The 12283-nt window shown below is 33.9% G+C and overlaps 1 protein-coding gene across 1 annotated transcript; it reads right to left on the bottom strand.

Moving 5' to 3' along the window:
* Positions 1 to 967: 967 nt before the first annotated feature.
* LOC123706056 (HEAT repeat-containing protein 1) lies at positions 968 to 9143 on the bottom strand. The gene is made up of 4 exons (XM_045655183.1): positions 7763 to 9143; positions 2529 to 7043; positions 1606 to 2025; positions 968 to 1191 (listed from the first exon to the last, which is right to left on the bottom strand). Exons 1-4 carry the CDS (start codon positions 8923 to 8925, stop codon positions 999 to 1001), a joined length of 6291 nt encoding a protein of 2096 aa, XP_045511139.1. The 5' UTR covers positions 8926 to 9143; the 3' UTR covers positions 968 to 998.
* Between the last annotated feature and the right edge of the window lie 3140 nt (positions 9144 to 12283).

Below are 12283 nucleotides of genomic sequence, written 5' to 3'. Positions count from 1 at the left end.
GAATTGGTCAAATCTATTTTATTTGTCTAAATAAAAATACCTACACTTTGCTCATTGAGTCAATTTGGTTCATACCTATATTACTTAGAGCAAAGCTATTGAGCTGATTTCAATAAGTATCTACAATACAAACTACAGATATTGTTTGCTGATACAAACACACACTCCCACACTAAATAATAGTTAGGTACAAAAAAGCGTAAGTAATTTGATGCTGCGTTATATTCTTCTTTTATCATCTTCAAACATGGTTCCAAGCACAAATTTATCAAGTAAGAACGTATAACGCTGATAATAATTTTACTCTCTCACAGAATACTTGATCAAACTTTACACGAAAGTAAATTTAAAGTCTAATATATTATTCACTACGATTTGAAGCACACATGCTCAATTATATTAGAACACTAAACTCAATTATAAAGCTATTAAAGTACTAATAACTCGATAATAATTAGATTCTAGATCAATTTATCTTGTAATTGTGAGACACGGGGTTAATTCTAAACTTTACTCGTTAAAACTTATTATTGTACTTTCAGAGATCTGTTATAAGTTTGCGAACATAGGTAGGTTATATTTCGCGCTGTATTTTTAATGACGATAAAGTTACTTATTTATTTCCTTGGTGTACTTTTGAGTTTTCTGGATATTATGCGGATTTAACAAAATATTTTCTATAAACTACCATCAGACGAAAACACAAATTCAAAATATAAACGTACTAATCTGGAAGAGGTCACTCTTTAGTGATAAGGCTACCCTCTGTGCTAGTCTAGCTATTAGTTTTAGTTTTAAGTAATTTGTATAAGAAAAGCATACAAAAGTGTAATAAATACTTAAGTCAAACATTATGTAGTGTTATTTCTAAATTATTTTATGCATACCAAGTTTTGACATTATTATAAAAATTGTATGTTGCTACAGAAAATGTTTTAATAAAATAGGGCTTTCAAAAAAACAATACTGATAGTTCATACATTTATTAATCAAACAGTTTAAAAGTATTTCTCCAGAGGTTCTCCCAAAATTTGTTCCAGAGTACGTATAGCATTTTTCGTGGCCGTTTCTATCCTTTGGTCACCATCTTCCAACAGTTCTGCGAGGAACGGAACGCTTTCTGCCAGTAGAGGGAGCCAGTTGCTACCAAGCTGTGACGCCATGGCAACAAAACAATCTAATGCTGTTAATCTGGAATACATATAAAAAGCATATAAATAATACGAGGATTTAGAAAATACTAAACTATACAAGATGGATTTCTCTTTGGACTTAAACCGTGATTCGTGAAAAGAGCCGTGGAAAGGATAATTATTGGGATTCTATTTTTCTATATGATTCGAAATAATATTATGGTTTCTACATAAATGCCAGTCGAAGATATTTTCCATTAATTCATATTTATAGGAAAGTTGGTAAAATACTACTTAATATCGCAATTATATTATGATTTATGACTGTAATACGGTAAAAGTTTGAAAATTTTTTTTAACATACTACGAAATAACAATAAAACTTATGTCTTAGGGCTTACATAATGTTTTGTTCAAATAATGTTTTGTTAAAAAAAACTTTAATAGAATTAAAAATGTAATTTACACTCACCTCAACTCCGCATCATTATGCCTAGTCTTCAACAACACCTGATAATTGAGCAGCTTCCACAACGAATCATCTCCTGTAGCGACTGCGAACTGCGATACACACGGGATTATCACCTCTGTTGCTCTCTCTTTAAGACTTGAAATACCACCCAAAGTATTCTCCAATTGATCGACTATTGGCTGCATCAGTGTTTCGAATCTATTCTTGTCTAGGAAGTTTTGACTGTCATACAAGAACACTATGTGTAACGTTTCTATTATGTACTTGATGAGTGTAATACATTTTTCCTCTGAATCGAAGTATAATTGTTCGGATTTACTGTTATTACACGCGTCTAGTAAATCTGCGGCGTTCTTTATAAAATGTCCCGCGAATAGAACGAATAGTCCCTTGAGTTTATCTGCTATAGCACTGCTCACCCTGAAAAAACAATATTATTTGTTAAGTAACATAGAGCATAAATAATCCTTTTACATGTGAAATATTTAACTTAAAAGTTATTTCCGATTAGTACTATTATTACAGCAGTGGTGGCTCAGTGGTGAGACCTCGGACTTCGAATCGATAAGTCCGTGGTTCGAGACCAGGCGAGCGCGCAGGAAATAAATTGATTTTTCAATTTATCTGCGCATGTTGTAACATCACCACTGCTCGAACGGTGAAGGAAAACATCGTGAGGAAACCGACATGTCGAAGAATTAAAAAAAAAAAAAAAAGTTCGACGACATGTGTCATCCGCCAACCCGCACTTGGCCAGCGTGGTGGATTATGGCCTGTACCCTCATAGGAGGCCCGTGTCCCAGCAGTGGGAACGTATATGGGCTGATGATGATGACTATTATTACAACAACTAAGTAGTTATCTAAATTCTTTTACATTGATTTTCTTTTCGGAGTAAAAGTTTGACAATAAAATATACAAACCTATAGAAAGTAATAGCTCGATCCTTGTGTCCCTCAATATTAGTCCGAATGGCCCAGTCATATATTTTGAAATAGAATGGTCTGAAGCTAGTCTCCGAAAGTTTAAGTACTAGAGAAACCAGGGCATTGACGACTTCATCTTCTGCCTTGTCAATTGTATTAGCATCCACATTTTGTTCACCTGCATCACATCTCAACTGCAGCGCACTTATGAAAAATGCCGTCAAATCTTGTTGTAAAGTCGTAAAGTCTGCAGTGGTTATATTCGTAAAGCTATCAGCTAAAACAGACATAACTGGCCCAACAACATCATATTTCTGCTTGCTCAATATCAGTTGATGCGTCTCGTTAGCTACTGGTATTAAAACTCTGGGAGGAATCGAATTAGCCAACTTTTTCTTGATAGTTACCAGCTTCGAAACAATCGCCGATACTTTATTACACTCTTGATCTTGACTTTGCCACTTAGCACACAAAATTGCATATTCGTAAATGATTTTTTGGAGATATGGACTTAAGAACAGAGGCAAACTTTCAACGATTTTAGATATAGCAGTTACTGTGCTTAAAAGTACCAACTCTGGAGTTTCAGCTTCTCTCTGCCGTTTTAGGACTTTGATTAAAGCTGGCATGAATCTTCGGAGTGAGCTTAGAGCGTGAACTTTTAGATTGCCACATAGCTCTGCTAAGCAAAGAACAACAGAAGCCATTACATTTGGAGGTATGCTTGTGTTGCAAGTATAATCTGTAACTACTTCCAAAACTGGTTTAAATGGTTCAGGATTTTGAGTAGCCAGCAACCGAGTGAGCAGTTTCAAAGACAATAATGCTGTTTGCTGATTCAGTTCCAAATCTTGGTTTTCGTTTTCATTTGTATTGTTAGATGTATTTTCAATAGTTTGGACAATACTCAGTAAGGTCGGAAGTAATGAGAATAGCAGTTCTTTATCTACATTATCAAACATTTCCGGGCTACATTGAATTTTGGTGTTTAGAAGTTCCATTGCCTTTCTCTGTACAGTTTGAAGAGTGTGTTTGAGCAATCCTCTTATTACTGATAGGAACATTGGCGCCGATAGTAAATTATTGGCATGATCTAATAAATCGTAACTATGGTGTAACATCACACGCCAATATTTTGCTGTCTTCTCATCTTTAATCTTCGTTATACTTTGAATGAAAGTAAGTACATTTATAATCAGTTCTTTGTAGTGATTCTCCATACTTGAATCAGTGATTTGATGGCATCGTTCCACAAAAACTGGGGAAGCTAAGCAAGTATTAAGGAAAGTAACAATGACGTATTTGAAATGCCTCAATTGAATCGCCGAATGACATTTTATACTGAATATAGCGGAAGGATCAATATATGTGTCCATTGCCTCTTCATCCTTTTGCTCTGGCAATGATTTCAGATATTTAATCATTTTTATGAAATTATCCAAAGAAGTTTCTGGAGTGAATTCCATTAAAATACTTTGTGCGAAATCAATTCTGTTAATAGGAGACTCTTTATCGGCCAGTGTTCGTGCGGGCTGTTTATCTTTCTTCTTCTCGTCGTTGAAATGACTGATGTGAGTTTCGAACAGGATAGCAATGAAAACCCATAAAAAGTGGTCTTTCCCTAATGTTTCAATCAACTTCTTATAAAGAGGTAACCTTCTATGTTCAGGAACATGCAGTACCACATCTGCAAAGATTCGAAGAACAGGGACAACTCGTTTTTGTAACTGACGCAGTTCGTCTTCACCATAATCTTCAATACTTTTATCCATCTTCACAAGAATGGGTACTAAAGTCTCAATAATCTTTGTTATAATTTGGAAGCTGTACGCGTCATCGTGCCGCAAAACTGAGGATCCAATAAAAGTAAATATCTCCATAGTATGATGAAGTACTTGTTCTGGTAATATATAAGCTGCATGAGATAGTACAATTAGCGCATGATGATGAGTTTGTGGATTTTGAGTTCCACGAATGCATTGGACGACTAATTCTACATCAAACATTGACTTAACAGCTTTGAGCTGGTCCTCATCTTCATTGATAACATACTTCTTTAAATAGTACCAAATAGATGACAGAATTAATTGCTTGGTGTATTCTACATATGACTGTTCTTCAAATCTTAAACATTTTTTAAGCAACTGGAAAAGTATGAAGACAAAGTTATTGTCCAAACTCATTTTCTTTTTGTTCTGAACGTATTCAAGTAGAGTGACACCAAGACGCCACTCTTCAGTTTCTACTATCTGATGTGATAGCATAGATACAGTTGACTTCTTTTTCTTGTTTGAATTGTCAGCAGGATCAGTAACATTGAGCATTTTGTCAAGAATCGGTTTGAAATCAGCCAGTTTAATTTGCATTTTCTTTATAGTTTTGGATGCTGTACTTGCGATCGTGGGATTATTACTAATCGCACCAGCTAGAGTTATTAGATTAATTAAATCAGAACATCTATTTTCAGGGACTTTAGCAAATACATCTTCATTTAATTGTTTAAATACGAGTACACATGGACTCGTAAATGTCATAGATTCTTCCAATATACATTCCTTATACTCCTTTAAACATTCTTCAATGACCTGCCATACTTCATCTTTAGAAATTGCCGACACTGTTTGTTCATTCAGTTGAATAATGACATTGTTAAATAAATTGGACTCATAAATATTGAATGAGAACTTCTCATTTGATTTATTTTTCTTCAGAGTTGCTATCAAACTTTTTAGGCAAGGCACAATGTGGGAATAAACGTTAGCATTAATATCAGAAAACAATTTTACCAATGCTGATTTCACATATGCTGGTGTATCATTAATTAAGATTCCTGTTAATTTTAACAAGCAATTCTTTTTGAATGTTTTACTCCCAGTGGATTGCTGAGTTAGAATTTTCCTTAACACTTGGGATATTTGTTCATGATCTAATAACATCTGCTCTTTGCGGTTTGCTAATTCTTTAAGTAACTCCACATATATGAAATTGCCTTTAGCTTTTCCTATTACCAGATCAATTAATTGAAAAATAGCTTCCCGTATGTAAGAAATAGGATGATTTAGCCCAAAAATAATAACTAATATAAGAACATCAGAGTCATACAGCCAAGTTTCATTTTTCTGAACAGTTATAAAGTTATTGAGAAGCTTTAGACATCTTAGTTGAAGAGCTGGACTTATTAAGTCTTTAGCGTCAGCTGCATACAGAATATGGCCAAATGCAATATTAGCAATATATTCGAATTTTTCTTTGGGGCTCTTGAATAACTGTTGAAATAGTTTTTGGAGCAATTTTGTGTACTCTTCACTGTATCCAGGTATTCCGCAACCAGTAATATAAAGTTCAAATAACCTTCTTGTTAAGATATTTTTAGGATTTTCGCAAACATTGCACCACGGCTTGGAAATGTCACTTACATCTAATGTATCAGTAATTCTAACGAAAATGTATGCCAATACCTCAAACAATATCTTATCATGCTTTGCACATTTAATAAACTCCAAAATTGTTTCATTAGTGAAGGTAGTCCCTATTTCACTTGAAATAATTGTGCGTGTTTGAACAGAATCAAGAAGCAAGTCAAGGATATCTAAAATATCTTCTGCTTTCGCCGTTTCTATGGAACATGTCTTCAAAAGCAAATAAAAACATAACTCTAGTGTGTTATCTTTTTTAAGCCGAGTTATGTCAATTATATCATCAAAATTAATTACATGGTCTACAAATAGGGCTTTGAAGATAATTTGCCTAAGAACTTGAGAATTGTCAGAAAATGATTCTTTGCATGAAATTTTCTCCTTCAAGCCGAACTTTTTGCCCCATGATGATGTTAATATTTCCCAAGTGTTTAAACTACTTTCAGGACTGCATGGGAAGAGGTGTGAAATTATTGCCATTACAGTATCATGGTTCACTGGTAGGTTATCTAGTACACAGAACTTCATAATCGCCGCCTTTATGACAGGCTTCCATTTTTTAGAAGTTTTCGACACTATATTACAAAAGGCGTCAGTTATATCTGTGTCACTGAGAATCTCATTAAAATGTTTATTCTCTATTGACAAAACCGCCATCACTACATTGGGATCGTCATCATTTAGCCGGTTTATAATGGAATCTTTAACGAAATCCTTGTTCTTGATTTTAAGCGAATATAATTCTTTTGTTATATAGTTGACTGCTTCTATACGTATTTCTGGGTTGACGTGATTAAGGTTTTCGAAAAGATACGCCCCTCCGAACTGATGAGCAAGTGCTGGATTAAAACCCAATACTTTGGCAAGGCTTGCTTTCCGCTCTGCTGAAATTTTATTATCTGACCTCATTTCCTTTTTCACAACTGTGTCAAAAGCATTCGGGTATTTAGTTTCAAATTGTTTGAGGAAATTTGAGTACCAATTAATAAGTTTTTGAGATACATCATTGTCGTCTTCAATAATTTCAATGTCACTTCCATCATCAGCTGATGGTTTTTCAGGTTTTTGCAATGAGCAAGCTGCATTCAGAACACATCTGCAACAAGACAAAATTAATTGTTAGAACTGGAATGAAACAAGCATGTAATAACATGCTTAATTTATATTTTATTGAATCCTAATTAAATAAGGTCCTCTATGTAAGGTACTCTATGTTATTAAATCATGTAATTTACCATGTTTATGGATAATACAAAAGGATGTTATTATTTGAATCCTAAGTATTATTTTATCCTAAATCAATATGTTATTTGATCAAGTAATTTATTATATTTATGTATATTAAAAATTTATTAAAAAAACTTAAATAAATTCATTAATAGTTCAAAACAGACAAGAATTCTATCACAGGGTCTGATTCTGATTGGAACACCCATCCTTTGTTTTACAGTCGCGACACCTTATATTGCTTAAGCACACCTCTATTATGTATGCACATAAAACCAAAAAGAAAATAAAGTAAGAGAAACAGCATTAAGATTATGTTAATCTTATATTATAAGTGTGGAAGTTTATGAGGATGGATGTATGTGTATGTGTGTGTATGTTTGTTACTCTTTCATGCAAATACTACTGAACCAATTACAATGAAATTAATATTGCAATTAATAGCGCACATATAGAGAGTAACTTGTATTAAAACATAGGCTAGGATTTATCCAGGAAATCCCATGGGAAGGGGAACTGTGCGGGTTTTTCTTTGAAAACGCGGACGAAGCCGCGGTCGAAAAGCTAGTAATAAAAAAAAAAACTTACTCAATAGCTTTTTCAGGGCCCATATCTTTTAAGTCTACTTCATCCATCAAAATATTCAGTAAAGGTGTAAACTTCATAAACTCTTCCGTGCCATCTTTTAAAAGAGGTAAAACGCCAGACAGTAAAGCAAGTATAAAAGGCTGACAATTAATTTTCTTCGCACTAAATACCTTCAAATATTTACAAATAATATGCATAGTGTCTGAAGAGATATTGTTCAAAACAAATTCGGACATTTTATGCATATGCTTCTGATTTGCGTAAATTAAATTTATAAGTAGCACAACATCAGAGTTAATTTCAAATTCCGACGCTAACAGTTTATCAATAATTTCATGTATTGTTTTATTTTTTAACTTTCCTTTAGTCATAAGGAAGCCGAATATGACGTATGCACATGATCTGAAATCTGCGACTTGCGATTCTAAAGCCTCCATCAAAGTTGGAAGTAAAGCACTAAGAATTGCTTCTGAAACATTATGAACATTATTCATCGTGCCAATTGTAGATGAGCAGAAAAACGCAAAAACTGTATTCAGGTGTGTCGCTCTATCACCAAACTGTGTCACATATTTTACTGTGCTCTTGGCTATAAATTGCAATGTTGAAGTATTTGAAACACACTGTTGATAGAGAGTAAGCTTAGATAATGCAACACCATGTGTTTGTACTGGCTCCAGCCACTTCCATTGAGTCGACTTAATGTGGAGTATTTGTACAAACCGCACAAAGATCTTTGTATCATGGTACGGAAGAATTAAAGCCATTATTGCATCCTGGTTGTATTCATGGATGTAGTATCTATTAACTAGCCATTCCAACGCTTTGTGCGATGATTGGAGGAGGAAATACGGCGATAGTTGAAGAAGAAATTTCTCTATTGTCTGGTCCAAATTTCTATTTACTTCTTTTGTTTGTACCGCTCTTTCAAAATCCTTGGATGAGAGACTGAATAATGAGTCTTCATAAACACAGAATCCTTCGTATAGCGCTATTAATTCTTTAAGACCGCTGATACCGATTTCATAGAAAGTATCGCGATCCTTAAGTGCTGCTTCTTTCGGATCAAATAGAAGTGATACTCGCTTCTTATTATCTTTGTAGATGGAAGTTTGAGGTGCAGCTAATTTCTGCAACTGTTCACTCAGGGAAGTAGCAGCCATGGTGTATTTACTGCTCAGAAAGCAGAGCTATCTATTTGTTAAGACTTTTTAGGTTATACACAGCTTTGCATTTGTATTTAAATTACGGTAAATATTAATTATACATTCGAAATAATTTTTAACCGCTACTGATTAACGTATTATAATGTTTATTTGTAGTAAATTTTAATATTTTATAAATATCACGACAACACAAACTTAACACATGGAAGTGACAGCCGCAAGACAGCCGAATATGATTAAATAAATTTATAAACGCATGGCATTGACAATGACATTTACCTTTAGATCAAAACAAGGATCAAAAACTTGAAGGAAGGAACGTCTTCGACCTTATCGGTTTAAATTCCTTAAAAATCAAATGCCTGTTTAAGGGTACTTGCAGACAGAGAGCGTTCTGCGTTCCGCGTTCTGCGTTCTGCGTTCCGCGTTCTCTGTAATGTGAAGGATCTATAGCGCCGGCGCACACAGAACGCAGTTAGACCGCGGCGGTCATTCGGAACGCTTGCGTTCTCGCGTTCTCTGTACAGAATTACAAAGAAATCGCGTTCTCGCTATGGCTGGTCTGTCTTCTCCAACTGGTATCTTGTTTTTCTATTACAGATTTTACATAGTCATGTAACTCATTGAAGCTATTTATTGACATTCGAAAATAAATATAAAATCTCTCTTCATCCTGAAGCAGCTCAGGGATAAGAATACTAAATTCACCCATATCATCTCGTTTCGTGTTGATAGGGTGTACCCAACATTTTCTACTTTTTTTGACTCCTCTAGACTCCACAAAAGCAAGGCTTCATCTTCGGAAGATGAACTTTCTAGAGATATGTTTCACGTGCGGAGAGTCGCGAAATAGAACGCAAATGTCTTGAACGTGCTCCTGTGTGCGCTAGTACGCAGAACTGACGAACGCAGAACGCAGAACGCAGAACGCGGAACGCAGAACGCTCTCTGTCTGCGCGTAGCCTAATAAACAGGGTGTAATCGTTAAGTGTGCACAAGCGATTATTCCGTAACTATTGCAGATATCAAAAAACTTTAAACTGATATCGAAAGTACTTAACCTAATGATTAAAATGGCCATAATAAATTTTGAAAAATAAAACGAGAAATATCCAAAAATGTTACCTACATTAGACGCTTCCACATTTGATTTCCCATACACTTTGTATTCATAGCTGATTTTCAAAATGACGTCCTCATTGTGCGATACTATGAGGAGCTCTATTTAAAGTTTCTTTAAGAACTTCCCTTCAAATTTGCGAAGTACCTACCTAACTAAAGCAGAAAACCAAAAAAAAGCAATAAAAAGCTAAAATATTTCATATTAAATGTTCATGAGATATTCATATCTCATACTATATGTATGGGAGGGTTTAAAGATAATTTTTTTGATATTTCCCGTTCTATTTTTAAAAATTTATTACGGCCATTTTACTCATTAGGTTAATCAGATATCTTTCGATATCAGTTTAAAGTTTTTTGATATCTGCAATAGTTACGGAATAATCGTAGAGCGTTTTCACATTGTCCGGTCCGATATCGGATATCGGGCGCCGATAGCCGATATCCGATATCGGAGGCTAAGTAAAATGTATGATTTAGGTAGCTGTCTTTCACATTGTCCGGTCCGATATCGGTTATCGGAGCCAACACCGATATTCCCGTGAACTATCGGACGATAATGTTCAGTGTTACCAACTCAATTTTCGAAAAGGTAGTATACCAACAGCAAAAAAAGCACTAGTTTGTGTATTTTCAGTCATTTCTAGGCGCTAAATGTAAAAAAAAATCCTTTCATTTACTTTAAAACCTTTAAATACTTAAATGAATGTTTTCTTAATAAAAAATTAAGAAAACATTCATTTAAGTATTTAAAGGCATTAAAAATACTATTTTTACGGGAGCTATTTTAATACCGTCCTATAATATACGACAATTGGCTGAACTGAAGTAAACAAAAATATATTGCGTTCTTAAATTCAACCGTATCTTCGAAATATTAGTGTCTTTTATCTTTATTTACTCATTCTGCCTCGCTCCTCCTCCTACTTGGACTACTGTTGTGCTGTAAGCTGTTTATTGTATTGTTGTCATTGAGTCACAGATTTAGTGCTTTGTTTTAGCGCCGATATCAAACCTGTATAATAAATAGCACATCTAAATAATATTAAGTAATTAATAATATCAAATCTTTTTTATATTTTACTTTTCCAGCTGTTTTTGAAGTCGGTTTCTTTTTTGTAGTTATTTTTACTGTATGTACAACTACGATCTATCAGTTGATTTTTTTTAAATCAAACCCTTTTTATTGAAAAGAAAATTTACAATACGGCAATTTTGTTTAGTTTTCTCTAAAATTTCAGAATTAGAATGCGGCGACCTTACATTTTGTCAAGAACGCGCGGCGACTTTTGAGCTTGTTTGGCTTGTTTACTATTTTGGTTGTCATGGCTCGTATGGCTATATTATTATTATTTATTAGTCTGTGGTACTAGGTAGATAATTTACTGTTCTGTGGTAGATAACAGCACCTACATTTGTAAATGTAATTTGAATTTATATTTGCCAGTTTCGTCGCTTTAATACTGAGTTGAAATTTATTTTATTTTATTTGTATAAGAACATAACAGTCGTACATGATTTAATATAAAAAAGTTCTAAAATTCACTACGACCACACAACATGTCCTATTATTAAAAAAAGAAAAACAGCATATAAAAAAAACAAGCCTCACAATGAAATTGAATATTGAAACTAGATTCTGACTCTGCAGAGGGTACAAATCCAAACTCCGCAGTCAGCAGATTAAACCGGTTTGAAAAACATAGTTTATTTATTACTATTTATTTTATTTAAAATAAAGTTTATTTTTTGTAACATAAATGCATCCACTGTTTTTTTAATTCTCCATATATCTACTTTTCCAGTTTCTGGCAACACTCATGATATCGGGACGATATTATCGGATAATGTGAAAGGGCAAATTGTGTCCGATATCGGATATCGGCTATCGGCTTCCGATATCCGATATCGGACCGGACAATGTGAAAACGCTCTAACGATTACATCCTGTATTATTATTACAGTCTTATGAAATTTAAATCAGTTAGCTCAGTTAGCTTTTGATATTCGCGAGATTTTAAATAATTATATTCTCATCGTAATATTAAGGTGATCATAAGGTAGAGAAAAGTTAGCTTAATTATTTATTTTTCGTAAACTTTTTAAACGTACAGCTTTCATGTACCATTTTTCTTATTCCTGTAATTTCATAGGTAGCCTATGAATGAATTCAAACTTTGCATTTTATTATGACGTTTGCTAAAACATGTCAACACTCAATCAACAGTCAAAT

The sequence above is a fragment of the Colias croceus genome, chromosome 3 (genome assembly GCF_905220415.1).
Source record: "Colias croceus chromosome 3, ilColCroc2.1".
Taxonomy (NCBI): domain Eukaryota; kingdom Metazoa; phylum Arthropoda; class Insecta; order Lepidoptera; family Pieridae; genus Colias; species Colias croceus.
This window is presented reverse-complemented; position numbering and strand designations above follow the sequence as displayed.

Coding starts and splice junctions, on each gene's coding strand:
- LOC123706056 (XM_045655183.1), bottom strand. CDS start 8,925: ATGGCTGCTACTTCCCTGAGTGAACAGTTGCAGAAATTAGCTGCACCT. Junction 2,026..2,528: donor CGAGCTATTACTTTCTATAG/GTTTGTATATTT, acceptor TTGTTTTTTCAG/GGTGAGCAGTGCTATAGCAG. Junction 1,192..1,605: donor CATAATGATGCGGAGTTGAG/GTGAGTGTAAAT, acceptor TATGTATTCCAG/ATTAACAGCATTAGATTGTT.